Source organism: Phascolarctos cinereus, unplaced genomic scaffold, assembly GCF_003287225.1.
Source record: "Phascolarctos cinereus isolate Bilbo 61053 unplaced genomic scaffold, phaCin_HiC Scaffold_5;HRSCAF=322, whole genome shotgun sequence".
In the NCBI taxonomy this organism is placed as follows: Eukaryota; Metazoa; Chordata; class Mammalia; order Diprotodontia; family Phascolarctidae; genus Phascolarctos; species Phascolarctos cinereus.
This window is the reverse complement of record NW_027555958.1, coordinates 92,991,744-93,013,424: the sequence shown is the minus strand read 5'-3', so window position 1 is coordinate 93,013,424 and position 21,681 is coordinate 92,991,744. Positions and strand designations below refer to the sequence as shown.

The following is a 21,681-nucleotide window of genomic DNA, read 5'->3' as shown; positions in this document are numbered from 1 at the left end:
CTAAAGATACAAATAAGACAACGTTTGCAAAAATCAACACTGATTCATCAAGGTCAGCTAAAAATCCTTTTTTTTTCAAAATGAAAAGGGTATTAAGATGAAATTAATTTATTATGCCAAGAGTACTTACTATACACAAATTATTGCATAATATTATTGAAAATTAGTGCTATTTGGGAGCTAACATATCAAAACACAGAACTGCAACAAACCTCTTTCTATAGGATCATAGAAATAACCACTATCTCTGAGACTGCCAAAGACAGATGGAAGGAGGTCAGCCAAGTAAACCTTAGCATATGCTCGAGCTGCAATTTTCTGTGAAGTCTCATTCTGTTTGTGTAATACTGCTAGTTGTTGCTGTCTGCGATGTTCCTGCCAAAATAATAAAAATACTGATGAAAACTTGTGTTTATGTAGTGTTTCAAGGTATACCAACAAGACTATTGTCACGAAATTTATTCTCTTAACTTTTATTGCTGCTGGTGAAGAAAATGTACTGAAGTTGTTGAAACCCTACTTTGATCAAAATAGAAAGCAGGATGTCTGTTTGCTGAATGTTCATATTTCTTATTAATGTTACCATGTACAGCATATGTAATTGTTACTTTAACCCTGCTTACTTTACACAAGCATGCAATATAAAATTTTTAAATGAGACTCATTACTCAGGCAGCATTCAAGTATATTGGGTACTATTCTCCTCTTCATGTGGGGGAGAATAATGGCAGTAAGCTTTATTCAGTCAAAGGGGAAAAGGCCTCATTCTATTTCCATTTTCTAGTTACAACAAAGACTAAAGAAATGGTACTATTACTTACTTGAAGTGGTGCTTCATGCATCTCCATCTTTAGGACGTGTATATGTCCTATTTATATTCAATGATGACTATTTTAATAGTCATTACAACAAGCTTTCTGTGTGCATAGAAAAAAGGTCCCACAAAGATACAAGGACAGGGAAGCTAGGTGGCGCAGTGGATAGAGCACCAGCCCTGAAGTCAGGAGGACCTGAGTTCAAATCCGGCCTCAGACCAAACACTTGACACTTACTAGCCGTGTGACCCTGGGCAAGTCACTTAACTCCAATTGCCTAATTAAAAAAAAAAAGATACAAGGAGGATGGTAAACATGGCCCAAATAATCACAGGTGGAAAGAATGTTCTGTTCTCTATCCCTGACTCATCTTAAGGCTTGTGACCAGGGTTTTACGTGAATGTTGAATTAGCTGACAACATACACAATGATTCAATAAAACAGTACTAGAGCACTGTTCGATAAGTTATGGACTCAGCACACTCAGGAAGCAAGCTATGGTTTCTGGCGGTCTGAAAGAGGTGATGAAGCTACCAAGTACATATCACCAGAACAGCTTAACCAGTAGGAGAAGATGATTAATTTCTAAGGATCTAACAAATCACATTAAATTACTTCAAGTTACACCAAACAGAATATACAAGAAACAGATTATTTAACCAACAATATTAAAAACAAAAGCTTACAGAATGTGGGCCAATATATGATAAAGACACATTTGCTACTGCTCCAGAGCCTCCACTGAAGCACCGACTAAGAGGAGACATTATGGTTACACACTCAGTGTCTTGGATTTTATCTTTTGTGGAATCCAAGGCTACATTAGAACTACGCAGAAACTCAATTCAGGAATCCTATAGAAGGAATCTTTTATAATGAAATTCACGAAGGGCACTGTGGTCTAAGCGCAGGGGAGTGAGCGGGCCGAGAAGTATGCCAGGCTCTTTTTTCAACCAGTCTTCAAATATTTCCAGTTAATATGAGAAACCCAAAGTAATCTGAAGCATAACAGCAGCAAGTGGGAACAACAAAGGGAGAGGCAAAGGCAGCCGTACCTTCTCTTTCTGGTGGCGCCTCTCTTGCTCTTCAAGTCGCTGGACTTCCGCGAGTTCCAGATTCCGTAATTCTTCAAACTGTTGTTGATGCGTCTCTAGTTCAGCCAATTCTTCTTCTTCCATGACTTCCAGCAAAGCTTGTTCAATGGTCTTTCCCACCAAAACTTCCAACATCGGCTTGACTTCAACGTCAAAGTTGAACAGCTTAGGAAACCAAAAGAAATTCATTATTAGTTTCACCAGTTCCAACAATTATATAGCAGAACAGTATTCTATTCGCAGATACCTGAAGTATGAACCTATCACAGGTAAGTTAAATCCACACAGGGATTCACGAAAACATAAAAATGAACCTTCACATTTAAAACCTTTAAGATATAATAATGTGATTCAAGGAAAAACATCTTCGCTTTAATATCGTTCTCCCTGAGAGATCCTCACATCTTACTAGTAGCAGGGATGAAAAAAACCCTCAGCAATGTCTAGTAGCGAATGCCCAAGTGGTTGGCTTGCTAATCTCCTCTGTATGCCTACACTCTGAAATCTTTAACTTCACTTCTATTTTCTTAATAGTAGTTGTTTGGGGTTTCTTTCCCCAAGCGTACATTCAACCCCTTCTAAGTCATCATATTTATGCATTGCAAAAGAATGTGAGCACTACAATGACTTTAAGATCCTTCTTAAACTATACTGGATTATTCTAATTGCAAACCTAATTTCACTTGCATCTTTAGTGCAGAATGTTCTTCCTCATTTATTACTAGACTAAATTTAGTACCTCACTAAAATTTTAGAAAACTATGCTAAGACCATTTTTGAAAATGTAGGTTTTGGATGTCATCGAAATCAAATCAAAACCACAGAGTGGAAGCCATTTCTAGGCATGCCTGGATCAGACAGCTCTAGATAATCTGAGGAATGAAATCCAGCCTATTGTACGTTGCTGTTGAAGAACTACTACTTGTAAAGTATCTACACTTACCTCAAAACTTCCTCATTACTGTCAAGGGAACACCACCTTGCCAGTCAGTGATGTCTGCAGTCTCACCGTCATCCTCGACTCCTTACACTCACCTCACACATCCACTTCTCTTAACTGCTAAAATGATTCTTCTCAATGTACGTCTCACTACATTGCTCCCTCCCCCTTCTCCTCTGTTGAGTACTCTGGTGACCACCTATTACATACATCTAGCACACTGTCTGGCATGTAGTAATCAAATATAAAGTCCTTTGGTTGGCATTTACAACCTTGGCCCTTTGCTAATTTTCCAATCTTCTTCTATTTATTCTGTTCCTTGGATTTTATGATCCAGCCACACTGGCCTACTTATAATTCCTCACAGACATTCCATCTCCCAGCTAGACTTACATTTCTGGACGTGGCCAATGAGGCATGTAGGAAGCACAGTAGATAGAGTGCTGGACTTGGGGTCAAGAGGACCTGAGTTCAAATCCTACCTCAAATATTTACTACTTGGGTGACTTTGGGCAAGTCACTTATCCTCTTTCTGTCTCGGTTTTCTCATCTGTAAAATGGGGAAAATAACATCACCATTCTTAAGGGTTACTGTGAGGATAAAATGAGATTATAAAAAGCATTTTGGAACTCTTAAAGTTCCAAATAAATGCTAGTTATTATTTATCATCTCTGTACCTCTGTACTGGCTATCTTCTATGCCTGGCATGCTCTCCCTCCCCATCTCCACTTCTTAGAATCTCTGGCTTCTGTCAAGACTTCACTCAAACATCACTTCCTGCAGGAAGTTTTTTCCCTCTGACATTATATATCTTGTACATGCTTATTTACTTGCAAGCTCCCTCAATAAAATGTAAACTTCTTGAGCGCAGGAATTTTTTTGGCCTTCTTTGTGTCCCAAGCACTTAGCACACTGCCTGGCATGTAGTAAGCACTATATAAATGCTTGTTGACTGACAAACTCTTAGTCAATCTAAATATACTTTATGAATAGAAACACATAACTGACAGAATACTGAAAAGTTTACCATACCTCGCCTTCTAGTATTTGTGTGGCTACATCTCTGCCAGTTTTGGCTGGGATAAAGAGTGGTGTTGGTGGTCTGTCCAAAAATGCATCCGTCTGACATTCCATATCAACTTCTATTACACGGTCAGCAAGCTCTTCTAGATACAACTCTAAGAAAAAATACCAAAAACATTTTTTAAGTTTTTGGCATACTCTAACATTAGGTGCATTATTTGAAATTTTAATAAATAAGAAAGAATATTATCCTTAAAATCAAGACGATCAAATGTGAGATCCAATTTAAAGACCCAATTAAGTTTTCATATACACACACACACACATGCACACATACATATATATATTACATACACACACACACACATATTCTAGGGGATGACATACTTAGTTTATGGTATTTATTAAGCTATATTTGCTGAGTACTATAAAGTGGTTGTGATAAAGGAGGATATAGTAGTAGATAGTTAACAGTAGTAGTATAAGAGGTAAATATATAATGAAGGATGGAAAATTAGCCAAATGAACATATGGGAATGAAGAACTAGCAGGTCCAATGTATAGAATTATGAAAGATTTTCAATATTTTTAAAAGTGTATCGCTCACTAAGCTACCTGATGTTACCTTTTCTCTCTGGCCCTTAAATATATAAATTTGATCGTATCTTAGCTCAGAGAGATATATGGCTCATTCTGGTATATGGTTCTCATAATGTGAATAAATTCCTAAAATTTAGCTTTCACAGGATGAAATGTCAATAAATGATCCTGGTAGAATTATAAGCACAGAGGTGATATTAGTACACTGAGTCTTAGTCTCTGATTTTGGGTTATGTGACACAGACCTCAGCTTTGAAGTGGGGAGGTGAGGCTGTCTGGTCAGAATGGGATCTTTCCTCCAGAGGGAAGAGGATGATACATATAATCATTCAGTGGCTGATGAATCAGAGATAGTGCTATTGACCACCAAAGGAATTATATCACTCAGGGTGGTATATTTAAAGTACCTGGGTTCTGCTTACTGTAAAATGGTGTATTTGTAAAAAGTGTAAGGTTGTTTAGTTAAGTCTCGAAGAGAAAACAGTGCAGTCCTGGTAGAACTAGTCAGCTCCTGTCACATGTGCTATGGCCATCCAAGATTCAGGACAAAAGATACTGAGCCAGGGCTGGGCAACCTGTAGCCTTGAGGCCACATGTGACCCTCTAGGTCCTCAAATGCGCCCCTCTGACTGAATACAAATGTCACAGAACAAACCTCTTTAATAAAAGATTTGTTTTGTAAAACATGGACTCAGTCAAAAGGTCGCATCCAAGAACCTAGAATGCCACAGGTTCCAGTGCAGAGGCTGTCTTTTTTACATGTTAATAACACATTCACTGTAACCTTTGTTTTAACAGCAATAAATTATAACTAGTTATGCTTCCTATAAGTATAATTAGGCTGGGATTCTCTTCTGTTCCTGGAAATACATAACTATACTCTAAGAGTTGGTATAGTACAGTGAAATTTAAGGAACAGAATCTATTGTATTACTGAGAAGAGGTAAAGGAGAAATGGAGAAATTATAGAATTAAAACCTCAATAGCTTTATAATTCTAGAAAAATATTTTTAAAATTAATTAATTAATTAATTTTTATTTTTCAATATTCACTTCCACAAGATTTTGAGTTTTAAATTTTCTCCCCTGTCCTCTCTTCTCTCCCCCTCCCCAAGACAACATGCAATCTGATATAGGCTCTACTTACAAATTCATATTAAGCATATTTTCCCATTAGTCATGATGTAAAGAACAATTAAAACTGATGGGAGGAGCCACAAGAATGAAGCAATAAAACAAAACAACAAACGAAAAGGAGAGCAAATAGTATGCTTCCATCTCCATTCAGACTCCATAGTTCTTTTTGTGGGTGTGGATAGCATTTTCTATCATGAGTCTTTTGGAGTTGTCTTAGATCCTTGCATTGCTGAGAAGAGCCAAGTCTATCAAAGTCAGTTATCTAGAAAGACATTTTTAAATGATGTTGTGTAATTTTCCTGAAAAATATTGTTTCTGTGCCTTTTTTTCAAGTTAATACTGTAATTTAAATTAGCTTTCTAAACTATATGTTTTAGTTGGCATCTTTGTTTATAAAAGTCTCAAGTTTGTTTTTATTTTGTTGCATGTTCTGTTACTTCTGATTTGCTTTCCAGAATATACATTTTATTTCTCATATATTCTCTGCTTGTATCTGAAATTTCCATCACATTCTCCATATTGTTGATTTTCATTATCAATTTATCTTGTTCTCTTTTACTGATAGATCTCTCATTACATAGATCTTTCCTTACTGAAAGAACCTCTCATTTCCTGCTTCTGAAAAAAACATATCCTTTAAAAATTGACGGCATTGTTTTAACAAATTTTGTATTATTTATTGGGGAAAACTGACCAAGTAGTAAGACATTAAAAACCTTAAACCAAATGCAGAGAAACAGAAATAGGAAATACATCCTTTTCAGATCATAATGCAGTAAAAATTATATTCAATAAAGGGCCATGGAAACACTGATTAAAAATTAATTGGAAAGTAAATAACCTAATTCTAAAGAATGGGTCAAAGAACAAATCATAGAAACAGTCAATAATTTCATTAAAGAGAATGACAACAATGAGACAACATACCAAAATTAATGGGATGTGGCCAAAGTAGTACTTAAGGGAAATTTTATATTTCTGAACACTGACATCAATAAAACAGAGAAAGAACAGGTAAATGAATTGGGTGTGGAAAAAAAACCCAAACAACTAGAAAAAGGACATATTAAAAATCCCCAATTATATGCCAAATTGAAAATGCTGAAAATCAAGAGAGATTAATAAAACTGAAAGTAAGATAACCATTGAACTAGTAAGTAAAACTAGAATCTGGTTTTATGGAAAAACCAACAAAATAGATAAACCACTAGTTTTTTTTTTAAAAGAAATTAGAAAACCATATTACTAGCATCAAAAATGAAAAGGGTGAATTCACCACCAATGAAGATGAAATTAAAGCAATCTTTAAGAGCTATTTTGCCCAACTATATGCCAACAAATCAGACAATCTAAGTAAAATGGATGAATATTTGCAAAAATATAAACTACGCAGATTAACAGAAGAGGAAATAGAATACTTAAATAATCCTGTTTTTGAAAAAGAAATTGAACAAGCTATCAATGAACTCTCTAAGAAAAAAATCCCCAGTACCAAATGGGTTCACAAGGGAATTCTGCCAAACATTTAACAAAATTAATTCCAATACCATATATAAACTACTCGGAAAAATAGGCAAGAAGTATCTTTCTTTCCTTTCCCTTGATAAGAATTGCTTGTTTGTATCTTTACTTTCTATTTCTTTTATTTTGTTTTTTGTTCCAAATCACATGTAAACATTTTTAACTTTTATTTCTTAAAGTTTCTGAGTGCCAAATTCTTCCCTCCGTCCCCTCCCCTTTCTTTGAGAAGGCATGCAGTTTTATATTGATTATACATGTTCAGTCATGCAAAACATTTCCATATTAGTCATGTTGTGAAAGACAATGCAAAAAAAAAAACCAACCCAGGAAAAATAAAGGAAGTTAAAAAAAAACCAACATGCTTCAATCTGCATTCAGACACCATTAATTCTTTCTCTGGAGGTGGATGGCATTTTTCATCATGAGTCTTTTGGAAATGTCTTAGATCACTATATTGCTGGAAATAGCTGCCATTCAAAGTTGATCATCATAAAATACTGCTGCTACTGTGTGCAATGTTGCCAAACAAGTACTAGGGTTTCGTCTATTCATAACTAGAACAAATTAAAGAATCAGAATATCATCCTACATTGTTGAATGATGCTCCAAAGTATGTCAAAGGAAATGCTTAGATGACTTGTGCTAGAATGTAGAGAGTTAAGGACAGGAATGTTTTTTTTCCCCTGACCCACGCAGAAACAGTCTGAGTACAGACTACAGAAAAGGGACAGGAAAATTTTTCTCCCCTACTCTGACCAGGTAGCCCTACAATACTTAGTACAGTACTCTCTGCACACAGAAGATACTGGGAAAAAAAATGTTCATGACATGAATTTTAAGTCAACAGAGAAATGGTCTGTATATCAGATGCATGAATAATGTAAACAGGCTAACATAAATTAAGTGGATAGAGTATAAAAACAAAACAAAAACAGTGATTTTTTTGAGGTGATATACCTGTCTGTACATCAACATGTTTTCTGCCTTCTACAGGTTCAGGACTTCTTAGTCGAAGATGTTCTCTGGCTCGTTTTCTGGCAAGAGCTTTCCTCTTGGTCTCTTGCTGTCTTTGGAGTTCAATGGGATCAGGTTGAGAAGTCTGTAAAATGATGTAAAATGTTTACTAACTTAGGATTAAAATAGGGTAAATGACAGGTGCTAGATTGTTCCCCCACTTCTCAGCTTTCATTGATTAATTTGGAAGCCTGAATGGTAACCACTGGCAAGAACGCTTGCTTGAAAACTTGTCAAAACACAGTCTCCACCTGCAACTCTGATAACAGGCAGATTCTTAATACCTTTGGGGGAGCTGATATTCACACCCATGCAGTATGAGCCAGCGACAGAGCAAATTAGAATGCTTTATTGACTCCTCAACATTTCCTGACCTTGCTGAGGCCCAAGCTTCCTTCCCAGTCCTGCTACACATGGTGTCCCATTCCCTTTGCAGCTTCCCTTTAGGTACTATTTTTACTCATTAAGCTCTTTGAAAGCAGGGACTGTCTCATTTGCTTGTTTAGTATCCTCAGCATCTGAAACATACTAAGAACTTAATAAATGAATCTATCTCTTTCTTATTTATCTATCTGACACTAGTTGTGTGACCCTGGGAAAGTCAATTAACCTACCTGCCTCAGTTTCCTCATCTGTAAAATAGGGATAGCACCTTCCCTCTAGGGCTATTGTGAGGATCAAATAAGATAATAATTGTAAAGTGCTTAGCACAGTGCCTGGCATATAGTAAACACTATATAAATGTTAGCTACTATTATCTATCTCTCTCTATATCTATGGGTAGAAAATATCCCCACCAAGTGTTAACTGGGAAAATATATCAACATTTGTCCTTCATATATTGAAGCCTAAAGTTTCTGATGGGAATTCTTCTGAAGTTAAAGAACAATGGAAGCAGAGCTATGACTGGGACAACCAGGCCTTTGGTGCTGTGTGCTGAATTTAGGGCTTACTTATCAAGATATTTTTCAAAAAGTAACTTACAGTTGCTGGGTGGAATCCCCCCCCCCCGGTATGGTATCCTGGGGTCTCTGTCTCCTACTTCTCCTGCCCAAATGACTCCATATTTAATGTACTTCCTTGGGTATGGCTTCTGTTAGTTGTTCTGGGCAAAAAATAAAATGAATAAAAAAATCTTGTTGCAGCTCTGAATAAGAGGCCTCAGACCTGGGTAAGCTGATTTGTGTTTACAGGTACAATGCACAGTGACAGGTACAGTGAAAAAAGGGAATAATTTTAGTCAGAAGTCACCAGTGTGTCATAGTACCACTCAAACCGTGATACTGAAAGAACTGAATATCTTGCTAGATGAAGAAGACTCTTAAGGACTTCCCCTTAATGGCGATGGCCAAGCCAACAACAGAGGATTTTTTGAAAGCCTTTCTAAGCTAGAAGTCCACTTTTTAGATGAATCAGAGCTACACTTGGAGATATCTGCAGGTTAACAGTGGGGAACTTTGGAAAGAACAATAAAAATTCCTGGGAATACTTAGGAAACTAAAAGGGGAAGAGAGAGAATTGTTTATTGAAAGGCTGTTTTTTTTCAATATACTAACAAAATTTTCTTTCCTCTAAGTGCTTATGTCTTAATGCATGTATCACAGTTGAGGATGGAGGTTAGAACACAGGCTGTCACCTCCTATGTGAGACAAGTCTGGACTTCATCAAGTATTTCTTTACTGATCTATAAAATGACTTATTTAGATTAGATGATGTCCCAGGTTCTTTCTAGCTCTAAACCCTATGATTCTATTTATAGTCAATTAGGTGATGATTTTCTCCAGATTTCCTGGGTAGGGATTACAATTCACTGAATAAATTTCCTAAAGTTTACCCAGGCCATTTATATCATCATGATTCCTAAAACAAAGATTACAATGTGGGGGTTCATCTACTATTAAAACACATATCTTCTGCATTTGATGTAGTCATTCTTAGATAACACCCTTGTAAGCAAACTATGATAAAAATGGCAATATTATCCAAACTATTTTGCAGATTTTTAATGCAACATCAAAGTACCAAAGGGCTCATAACATTAGTGATAATTATGAAGAAAAAAAGAAAAAAGGGGACCTGCACTTTCAGATTTAGATAGTGGTAATTGTCAATAATACTGTCTTATAAAAGGTTAATAAAAGTAGTTAAATGTAAAAGAATAAGTAATCCAGAATCAGAAGCAAAGACATACAGTAGACTAGCTTTTGATAAATCCAAAATTACTAAACACAGAAAATGGGAATTATTATTCAATAAAAACTGATCGGGAAATGGTATCTAGTTTCCACCTCACAATACATAACACCAAACGAATCAAAGATAGAAATATAAAAGCCCATTATTTAAGATTAGAAGATGGAGTGCAAGTGCTAAAAATAATTCTTATAGATTATTTCAAAGAATAATTTTTCTCTTGTTTTCTCTTTTACATTCTTATCTCTATTTAAATCTACATATTTATATGTACAAAGACAGAGATACATCTTCCTCACCTCCCTGGAAGAGCTAGCCCTTATAGCAAAGGAGGGGGGAAATGGTCCAGAAAAACCAACCAACAAATCAACCAAGCCTGAGAGTATTACATTCATTGTTCCATAGCCACAGCATCGGCAAAGAAGGGAGGTGAATTTTCTCATTACTTCTTTGAAGCTAGGGTTTGGTCATGATAATTACAAAGAATTCTGTTTTCTTACTCTTTCCATTTATACTCAGTATATTGTTTCCCTATTTCTGCTTATTTCATTTAATATTAGTTCATGTCTTCCCATACTTCTTTGTTTTCTTCAAATTCATCATGTTTCATACCATATTAATATACCAGTATGTTCATGTACCACAAAGTGTTAGTCATTCTCCAATCAAGGGCTATCTCCTTTATTTCCAGTTCTTCATTATTTAAAAAAATGTTGCTATATTTTGGTATACATAAGGACTTTCTTTTGAACAAGAACCTCCTTGTGGTATATGCCTAGCTAATAGAGTCTCTGTGTCAGAGTAGGGATATTTTAGCTACTTTATTTGCATATTTCCAAAATGCTTTCCAAAATGGTTGTGCCAATTTATAGCTCCATCAACAATGCATCAGTGGGTCTATCTTTTGGTAACTCCTCTAATGTGGACTATGCTTGTCTTTTATCATTTTTGCCATTTTACCGACTGTGAGGTGAAACCTCATGGTTGTTTTGATTTGTATTTCTCTTCTTACTAAAGATTTCGAGCATTTTTCAGGAATCTACTTTGGCAAAAATAAAATTTAGGTCAATATCTTGTGCAATTTGCCACAATGAATAACTAAAGTGAATACACAGGACTGAACGTTAGAGGGCGCACTATTCATTATATTAAAAAAAAAGAAGATAACTGGAGAGGGAAAAAATCCTTATATCAAATTTCTAGGGAAAAGGTTTGATATCTGAAATAACAGACAACTATCAGAAATGATTATATTTATACACACACACACGCACATAATCAAATGAAACGAAGAAAAAGTTCTCAAAAGAATTGTAGACTACTAACAATCACATGAAAAATGTTTTGTGATTTCACCTTGCTCATTTACTATTTTATTGACTTGAAAGTTAATAATTTTACTTAGTCTTTTTGAAGAACCAGTTTTTTTTTAAAATCATTTTCTATGTTTGTTTTGGTTTCCAACTTATCTATTTCTCTGCTAAGTGTTAATATCTTCTCTTTTGTGCTTATTTTAGATTTGTTGGCTTTCCCTAATCTGTTAAAATGCATATTCAGTTCATTAATCCTTTTTTTCTTTTGTTAATGTTTGTAAGGATATGACTTTTTCCAAGATTTGCTTTATCTACATCCCAGAAACTCTGATATGCTGTTTCATCATTATCATTTTCTTTCATATAATTGTTTCTGTGATTTGTTCTTTGACCAACTTATTTAGGATTTCATCATTAAGTTTCTATTTGGGTCTGTCTTTTGTTTTGGTCCTTGAAACAATTACTATTTTTATTGCGTTGTGGGTTATAAAAGATGTACTTAATATTTCTGCCTTTTTACATTCCTTTACAATATCTTTGTACTCTAATACATGGGCATTTTTAAAAATTCCATGTGGTGCTACAAAATATGAGTATTACTTTGAAGTCCCATTGAGAAGATGCCATAAATCTTTCAGCTCTAATTTCCCCAGCAATTTCAGTTCTATATTTTTCGTTTATTTTTCTTTTGGACTTATCTAGAACTCAGAAAGGGACACATAAGTTCTGACCATATTGTGTTACTATCTATGTCTCCTCGTAGCTTAGTTAATGTGTTCTTTATGAATTTGGATGCTAAGGTAGAGTGTCTGGGTTTATTACTGATATTGGTCTGTTGTTTATGGTTTCTTTCAACATGATACAGTTTCCCTGTTTAACTTTTCTTTTTTTTTAAGTTTGTTTCTGTTTTGTCAGATAACTGAAACTCCTATTTTTTTGGATTCACTTGATACACAACAAATTTTTTTCCCAATCCTCTTGGTTTTCCTGTGTGCGTGTCTTTTTAAAAGGTGTTTCTTGTAAGCAACAGATTGTAGGATTTTGTTTCCTAATCTGTCACTCTTTTATTTTATTGGATTGTTTAATCCATTCATATTTAAAATTATAACAGGTTTATATTTTCCTCCATTTGTCTCTAACATTAGGTTTTTTTTCAACTTATGACTTTTCCTCTATTCCATTATAAACACAGAATTACGCCTCTCCAGTTGCTTTAGCTTAATCTTTTTTTTTTTATAACAGCCCTACTTCCATTGGCTCTCTTCCCCTCACTCTTGATCTCCTCTCCCATTTGTTGACCCCATTTTTGCATCCCTTTCCAGAGAGAATTTCTCTTACTCTCTTTATTATCCATCCTCTCTTTCTATTTTAGACCCTCCTCTATTTCATGACCCATATACTTACCTAGTCCCTCTGTATTCTCTGCATTCTTCATGGAGTCAAAACTTCCATGGTATACATTCTGGGTTCTTTCCTCTACGCAGTTTCTGCCATTGCCTTGTAGAAATATCCCAGTGTATTATCTTTTACCATTGTCCCACAATCCCAGAAAAATATCAATATCTGCAGGCAACAGATAAGATGCATGGCAGTCCCTTTTCCCTCCATGCCCCTGATTATGCAGCCTACCAATGACCTATATCCTCCCCTGGTCACCTTCCTTCTCACTTATTTAAAAATCTCCCTAAATCCATCCCCTCCTACTCCCCTAGGTGCCAGTTGCCCTGAGGAATCCAACTCCCTCCTCTCCTGAGGCAGGTTGAATAGTCTTTTTGAACACCAAATCCCCAGAGACAACATTTAGCATATGCGCCCCCTTCCCCATCTCCTTTTTCCCTTTACAAAATAGCTTTTTTCACTCATAGTAGCATTCTTCAGTGGAATCCAAGCCCCATTATCAAAATAAAACTTCTCTTCCCACCCTTCCTTCTCAATCCTTCCATCTTTTTCACTCACTTCACTCTAGGGTCTTCTCTTCCTGAGAGGCCACAGAGATAATCCTTCCCTTATTAATGGCCTTTGATATGACCCAGGCATATCACAGACTCACCTCTATCCTTCTCCTCCTCTCCCCCCTTCTATGCACCCTCCCATTTTGTAATGTAGTCCCACAAAAGACACTGACTGATTCACCTGTAGGCAGGCTGTCTCAAGGCTTCTGCTTTCACCCCATCTCTTTGCGTACATTTAGAAAGAAGTCTCTGACTGGTCTCTCTGCAGTTGTTCTGTTGCCGTTGTCACTGGCTGCTGTATTCATTCACCCCCCCTAGATTTTGGTTGATTGAGGTATCTGAGAAGCAAGTAATCTCTTCAGGTCTGGTTTTCTTTTTTAAAAATGTCCCAAATACCTCTTTATTATTGAATGCCCATATTTTTTTTCATTTATGGTTAAGCTCAGATTTTCAGAGCAAGTCACTCTGGGCGGCATCCATTGCTCTTTGGAACACATTATTCCATGCTTGAGTTTTCTGCTGGGTGCAAGAACAATATTGTGTTATTCTAATTTCCCTTCCTCTGTATCCCTCCTGGTTACCTGAAGAATTTTTTGTTTCTAAATTGAATTATTAAATTTGAGCACTATGTGTCTTGGAGTTTAGCACCTTGGGTTTTTTTCTGGAGGTGATCTAGTCATTCTTTCAAATAGTACTGCTTTTTCTGTGTTCAGAAGTTCTGGGGAGTTTTCTTGCATTATGGTGTTTGAGTTTTTTTACTTGTCTTACTGTTCTAGAAGACATAGACTCCTCAGTTTTGTTTTGTTTTTCTGTCCATCTTGTCTTCCAGATCAATATGCTTTCCTTGAATAGGGAACATGTTTTCTTTAATGTTATTATTTTTGTTTTTCTTCTTCTAGACTTTCCTTCACTTCTGTGTATTTGTATCCCAATCAGTTGTCCTTTCTTTTGTTTCTACAGTAAGACTTGCCATGGCAGACTCCAGTTTTTCTATTCTTCCCATTATTTTTGTTATGTAAGCCATAAATCCTACTCTCATTCTCATTTCTCTTTTTTTTCCCGAGGCAATGAGGAAAAGTGACTTGCCCAGGGTCACACAGCTAGCAAGTGTCAAGTGTCTGAGGCCAGATTGAACTCAAGTCTTCCTGAATCCAGGGCCGATACTCTATCTACCGTGCCATCTAGTTGCCCCCTTATTTCTCCTTTTAAACCACTTAGGAACAGTATATTATCATTCCACATTCTCAAATTCTACAGGATCTTCTGTGTTTTCAACTGCTGAGTCATTTTTTTTCTTTGTTTTACTGTATTTATTCATAGAGGCCTGAACTCATTTACTAAATATGGAGTCCATATTTACTTCTGCTATTAATAATTCCTTTGTTGATTTATGTCTATGCTAGAGGTCTTCTGAGTTTTCAGCCTTTTGAGATTCTTGGTAATTTCACTGTTTCCCTTCTCTTATTTTCCTTTACTGTTCACTTTCTGACTCTCTCCCTTCTGATGGTGGTTTCCCTCACGGCTGGATCTCAAAGTGTCTCAGTCTCCTCCCATACTGGGCAACTCAAAGTTCATTACCCTAGGATTCTGCCCCAAGTTACTTTTAGGGGGACAGAACTGGCTCTTTTCTTAGGCTTAGTGGAGTGCCACCTAGTCCTATCCAGCCCCCGGTTCCCTCTGTTTCTCAGTTACCTGCCCAGGCAGTGGAGCACTGCCATGCTGTGGGGTTGATTTCTGTCCTTTGTAGTTTGGATCTCGGAGGTTCTGGGAGAAGGAGGGGAGGGGTTCGGGTGTGGGGTTGAGCTCTATTTCAAGCATAGATGTGTACTGTCTGGTCCCTCTGTTCCTCTCACTCTCCTGTAGTGATCTTTTTCAGTACAGAGTGCTATCAGGGTTCTGGCTGCTGGGGCCTCGACAAGTTTCTGCAGTTTGGCACTTGATCTCCATGGCACTGGAAAGAAGGTAAGAATGGGTTGTGTTTTGTTACAAGTCCATGGATCCAGCTGGCTAATGCAACCTCACTGCATGGTGGGTGGTAGGGGAGGGGATGCTAATTGAACTTAAGGTAGACACTTGTTCATGGTTACTTTTTTTAAACTTTTGTTTTAGTTCTTAGTATCTTAGACAGTGGAAGTGGTTGAAATTGCTTTATCTTTGTCATATAATTTCTGTTTTGGAAAGGTATGAGAGGTTGTGAGGATCAGAGAAAATGTCTAAATCTCCATCTTGGTGATCACGTAACCTAGAAGTCCCCTCCTCTTCTTTACCTTCTACTGTCTTACTGCTATAGCAATAGTACTATTGTACTCTTCCCTGGACACAACAACATCTGGAGTATTGTATTCATTTCTTGGTGCCACATTTTAAGATGGCTATAAATTGGAGAACATTCATAGTAGTTAACCAGGATAATGTAGCGTCTTATCTGAGAATGAGTCTAAGATACAGGGATATTAGCCTGTAGAAGAGATAGCTGTCTTCAAGTATTTGAAAGACTATCTTGCAGAAGATGTATTAGACTTGTTCTGTCTAGCAGAATGAGGAGCAATATATGGAAGTGAGATGCAGATTTAAGCTTGATGTAAAGAAAAACTTTCTAAAACTTCCTAAAAATTGGAGATATCCAAAACTGGAATGGACTGCTTTGAGAGGTAGAGAACTCCCCCCTCTCTGAAGTCTTTTTTTTTTAAATGAACTTAATAAATATAACAAATATAAATGTTTCAATATACAAAGAACAGAAGCAGACTACACATAAAACTGTCAACTTCTATTATATACTATTTTTTCAAATGCATATTAAATTTAAAACAACAGTAACAAAAGTACCCTGCTTATCTGTGTCTCTTTATATGTATGTTTATATACATATGTCTATATCCATATGTAATATAAAATCTCCTAACTACTGCCATCAAAATCATTTTAGAGTTGCCAACAAACAACAATTATGTCTTGATAGATTAATGCACAACAATGTAATGATCACAAATGGCATTTTTATTTCTATCAATAGCTCCCTTTTTTCCTAATGATTTATTTTAAAAAGCAGATTTTTTTGTGTATTTCTCATGTTTTTAAAATTGATTACCTAAATTTTTTTTACTGAATTTCTTGGCCTTCCTAAGTATATAATCATGGTCCTCTGCAAAAGAAATACTTAACTCCTGAGTCTCAGATATAGAAATAAAGCACGAAAATGAAATTAAAGCAATAAACACTAGCAAATATTTCTAAAACTCAAATTGTAGTCGTGACAGGTGGTAGTGCTGACAATCTTCTTTACACTTATTTTCAGTGAGAATGTGTCTGTCTTTACTGCAAATGTTCTTCACTTAAGATACTTTTTGTGCTACAGAAAAAATCTTCCTATTCCTATACTTTCTGTTTATATTTTTAGGATCAGACTGTGTTTTCATTGGTATTAAGGAACACTGAGGAAACTCCTACCAAAGCAGAAGAGGGCCTGCTCTTGCAACTTTTAGCAGAGTTGCCTAGAGTACCAAGAGGTTAGGTGACCTGACCAGGGGGCACAAAGTCATTATCAAAGGTAGATTTTAGGGGCAGCTAGGTGGCACAGTAGATAGAATACCAGTCCTGGAGTCAGGAGGACCTGAGTTCAAATCCAGTCTCAGATCAGACACTTGACACTTACTAGCTATGTGACCCTGGGAAAGTCACTTAACCCCAACTGCCACGCCAACAAAAAAAAAATAGATTTTGAACCTAGGCCATCTGAGGCCTGCTCTTTATTTACTATGCCATGCTGTCTTTTCTTCATTTTTTGTTGTACTTTTAGACCTAAATGGATGATGCATATTATTAAAGGCCTGTAAAGAGATCAAATGAGGCAACATCTGCAAAGCACTTAGCACAGTACCTGGCACATACTAGGTACTTAAATATTTATTCCTTCCCTTTCCCTTCCTTGCCAGTGATGGAATCCTAATAAAGCTGCCCCCAGCCCCAATATTCTAACTTCCTTATGGCCTCACTGAACAGAAGGCATTTCCTGATTTGACCACACGTGGCTTTAACCGCACCACAGGCCCCCAGACTCAACCATAGGCCTCAATGGACAACCCCTACCTAGCTACTGCCCCCTCCCATCCTGTCTTAATATCCTAACTTCCTCACACATGCCTCACTAGAACAGCAGGCACGTCCATGAAGTCATGCCGTAATAGGACGGCAGGCGTATCCATGTGATGGAATGCCAGCCACTGCCTCTAGCTAGCCACTGCCCCCAGAACCATTCCTCTTATTTCCCACAGAAACAGCAGGTATGTCCATGCACTCAACCACAACCACACTCATTAACTAGTCTTAGACAGGACCACAATACTCAGCCAATCGGAAAGCAGCACCACCAGGATGTTCCAGCAGGATATGGACCCCAAAACAATAGAAGGGACTTTCCCCAAGTAGGCACCTGCGCTTAAGTAATAGTAAAGAACTGACCTAGAGTAAACTTATGATGTAGAGAACCTTGTTATAATATCATTATCATATATTAATCCCCCACTTCTGATTTTTCTGCACACATTATGGGTAATCGCATGCACAGTTCCATTGCGGTTAGGGCCCCTCCCCGTTACCTAATCCCTTGACAACCCCCTACTGCCTTTTTAATATTCATAATTTCTGTTATGTAATGATTAGCATCATCACACTATAAAATACCCATCTTGTCTCACTAAGTTGCTGGCTCCTCTTGGAACTCAGCCTGCTTCTGAAGGGCGTCACTCTCAATAAATGTTTTTGCTTGGACTGGCAGTGGTCTGAGTCTGTAAATTCATTCAAGACAACTACCACAACACACCATGCAACCACAACACCTACATCTACTGATATAATCTCATGATTCTTATGAATATGAATTATATATACTCTTTGTTTAATATCAAGTAATTCTTTCATTCCTGGTAATTTGTCCTTCCTTGATCATAATGATTTTTTTTAAATATAGAAATCCATTCTGTTTGCCATTTTTCATTTAATATTTTTGCTTTGACAGTCGTTAATGTTACATTGCATATTTGACTTGCTTTTCATTGTTATATGTTAATATTTTTGAACGTTACTTAAACTATTTATATAAAAAATATTATATTGGCCTGTATTTTTCTTTTTATACCTTATCTCTTCCAGGCTTCAAGGTCACATTTTCCTCACAGAAAGAATAAAGTAGGATAGTGCTTATATAACTGAAGAAAGTCCTCATAAAGGTCTGGAAGAATTCACTTATGAATTAGGTTTGTCTTTTTGAATTTTTACCTTACAATTCCTTTACTGGCTTATCTAATTTCTTTTTTGAAACTGATTTATTTGTAATTTCCTATTTTGTGACTTTGGCTATTTTACATTTTTGGAATGATTTATCCATTTCTTTGAAATTCTTAATTTTATCGGCATAAAGCTATTACAGCAACCTGTTTAAAGCACTAGTCTGATAGTTTTTCTTAAAGGCAGAATTCGACACCACTGACTATCCTTCTTTTAGTAATTTCAGACAGTGGAAAAAGCAGTGGACTTTGAGTCAGGAAAGACTAGGTTTGAATCCTGGTCCAGAAACTTACAGAGTAACCCATAATTAACAAACATTCTTCCCTCTTAAACCTATTGCTTTCTGTTCCTTCCATCTCTTGGCACTCACTTCCTATGGGTAGCAGTCTCCAACATCCTTTCCAGTATTGGCTACACTTTCTCTATAAGCTGGAGGGGAGTTAAAAGTAGGGTGGAGGGGGTGGAGAAGGAGTTAGAAAATGTGCTGGTCCTTTTGCAAGCTCCAGACTATCCCTCTATGGAGATAGTTTTGTGACCTCTCTTCCTCTGAGAATCATGCTTTCTTGCTCCCTCTGTGCTCTGTAGGAATAATTCAGTTATCAGATCTGTCACTTTCTTTTGGCAGTACCTAATTTGTAATCCTGACCCTCTCCTGCTAATGTACCACTCTTGCTTCCCCAGTACTTCAAAAGCAGATGGAAAAATGATTTGTCTCTTGACCACCTCTATTATGGAATCCTGACCAATCTTTTCCTGGCTCTCCCTCTTCTGTCTCCATCTGAGAATAGTTCCTTTATATGATCCAGCCACCAACAATACAGATTTAATAATGAAGGAGATTTCCCCCGTGAAATATTATTCACTTCTATGTCTTCTGCTTCTTAGATTCTTTAGCCTTTGATACTTTTTTTGCTTTCTTGAAGTCTCTCAGAAAATCAAACAAACAAAAATATACAATTCAGGGCCTTCTCAAAGTCTAGCCACATTTTTAGTCTGTTATCTGAAAGCACTTGACTTTCTTTTGTTTGATCAATTTATAGGCTGAATCCCTGCTTACCTGTGTGTTTCTGAAGAGATGACTAGAGTCCTTTCCTTCTGCTGAATGCACAATGATTTTCTTTAATCACTGGACCATATATTTAGAGCTGAAAGGAACCTTGGAAATCTTCTAGTCCAACTCTTTCATTTCCTGGGGCTTTTTACCAGGATGTGCTCTCCTCTCTAGATTTCTGTGACACTGCTCTTTCTTGGTTCTTCTACCAATCCAACTGTTCCTCAGTATCTTTTGCTGGCTCTTCATTCATGTCATGACCACTACTAACTATGGGTTTCCCTCAAGGGTCTGTTCTGCACCCTCTTTTCTTCTCACACTAACTGGTTTGATGACCTTTATCAGCTCAAGTGGGCTCAATTATTGTGTCTATGTAAAATGATTTCCAGATCTATATGATCAGCCTTAGTCTCTTTCCCAAGTTTAAATCACCAACTGCCTACCAGACCTTTTGAACTGGATGTCCTGTAGACATTTCAAACTCACTATGTGCAACAAAACAGAAGTCATCATCTTTCTCCTCCACCCAAACCCTCTCCCTCTACTCAACTTTCTACGACTGTTGAGTGTACCACTATTTTGAGTACCCCTATTCTTGCAGTCACTCAGCTTTACCTCAGTGTCATCTTTGACTCATCTATTACCCCACATATACAATCCATTGCCAAATCTCCTATACTATTCTCTAAATCCTCTTCTTTGCATTCAAACAGCCACCACTCTAGTTCAAGTCCTTAGCATCTCCCACCTCCCACACTTGAATTACTGCAATAGTCTTTGTCAGTGGCAGTCTGCTAAATTTTACTTTATATTTTATGTATTTATATAATTTATATATCTTTCATTATGAACTTAAACACCAAAAAAAAAAGCATTTCCACAAGTAGCAGAAGACAAAAAGAGGATTCTAAACAAAACCATGAATCTCCATTTCAAACCTCTTGTTTTTCCCAAAAAGTATATAATACTTCATATTACTTTCAGTATTGTCTTGCTTATCTGTGCTTCCTTCTGTTCTCTTCTGTGCCTTTAAAAATGTTTTAATGGACTTCTTTTTTGGAATATCACTCTTTTCTTACCCTTTCCTCTGCATCCCCAATTAATCAAAAGAAAGAAAGGAGGGAAAAAAACCCTTTGGAACAATTAAGCATATTCAAACAAAATAACGATAGCTAGCATTTATATGGTGAGTTAAGATAAAAGCATTTGATGTATGTTATCTTATTTTATCCTCACAATACTGTGAGGTAGGTACTACTATTATCCCCATTTTGCAGATGAGGAAATTGTGGTACCGAGAGTTTAGGTGACTTGCCCAGGTCACACAGTTAAAGTGTCTAAGGCAAGATTGGCACTCAGGTCTTAATGACTCCAAGTTCAGGGCTCAAGGAACCACTCCACCCAGCTGCCTCGGTGATCATGCCCAAAAATGTTTGTTTTTGTATCTTGTGCCTCTCACCCCTCTGCCAACAGGTAAGTAACATGTTTCACTGTAGGTTCTCTGAAGACATGGTTGATCAGTTCTTAAGTCTTTCAAAGCTGTTTTTTTCTATAATGTTGTTGTCTTTATATAAACTTATCTTGGTTTTGCTCACTTCACTTTACATCAATTCAAACTACCGAGGATTCTGAAACTGTCTGTTGCATCATTTGTTATGGTGAGATAATATTCCTTCATGTCCATACGACACAATTTATGCAGCCATTTCCTGACTGTCTAAAAGGTGATCTAGGCAACCTA

At 36.6% G+C, this 21,681-nt stretch overlaps 1 protein-coding gene across 2 annotated transcripts in view; it reads right to left on the bottom strand.

Annotated features, from left to right (window-relative positions):
* RSPH3 (radial spoke head 3) overlaps positions 1-21,681 on the bottom strand; it is a 94,712-nt gene that overhangs the window by 34,730 nt on the left and 38,301 nt on the right. For both annotated transcript variants that reach the window (XM_020986713.2, XM_020986711.2), the window contains 4 exons: positions 8,089-8,230; positions 3,883-4,028; positions 1,871-2,074; positions 213-375 (listed from right to left, as the gene is read on the bottom strand). In XM_020986713.2, coding sequence (XP_020842372.1) covers positions 213-375; positions 1,871-2,074; positions 3,883-4,028; positions 8,089-8,230 — 655 coding nt within the window. The remainder of the gene's footprint in view (positions 1-212; positions 376-1,870; positions 2,075-3,882; positions 4,029-8,088; positions 8,231-21,681) is intronic.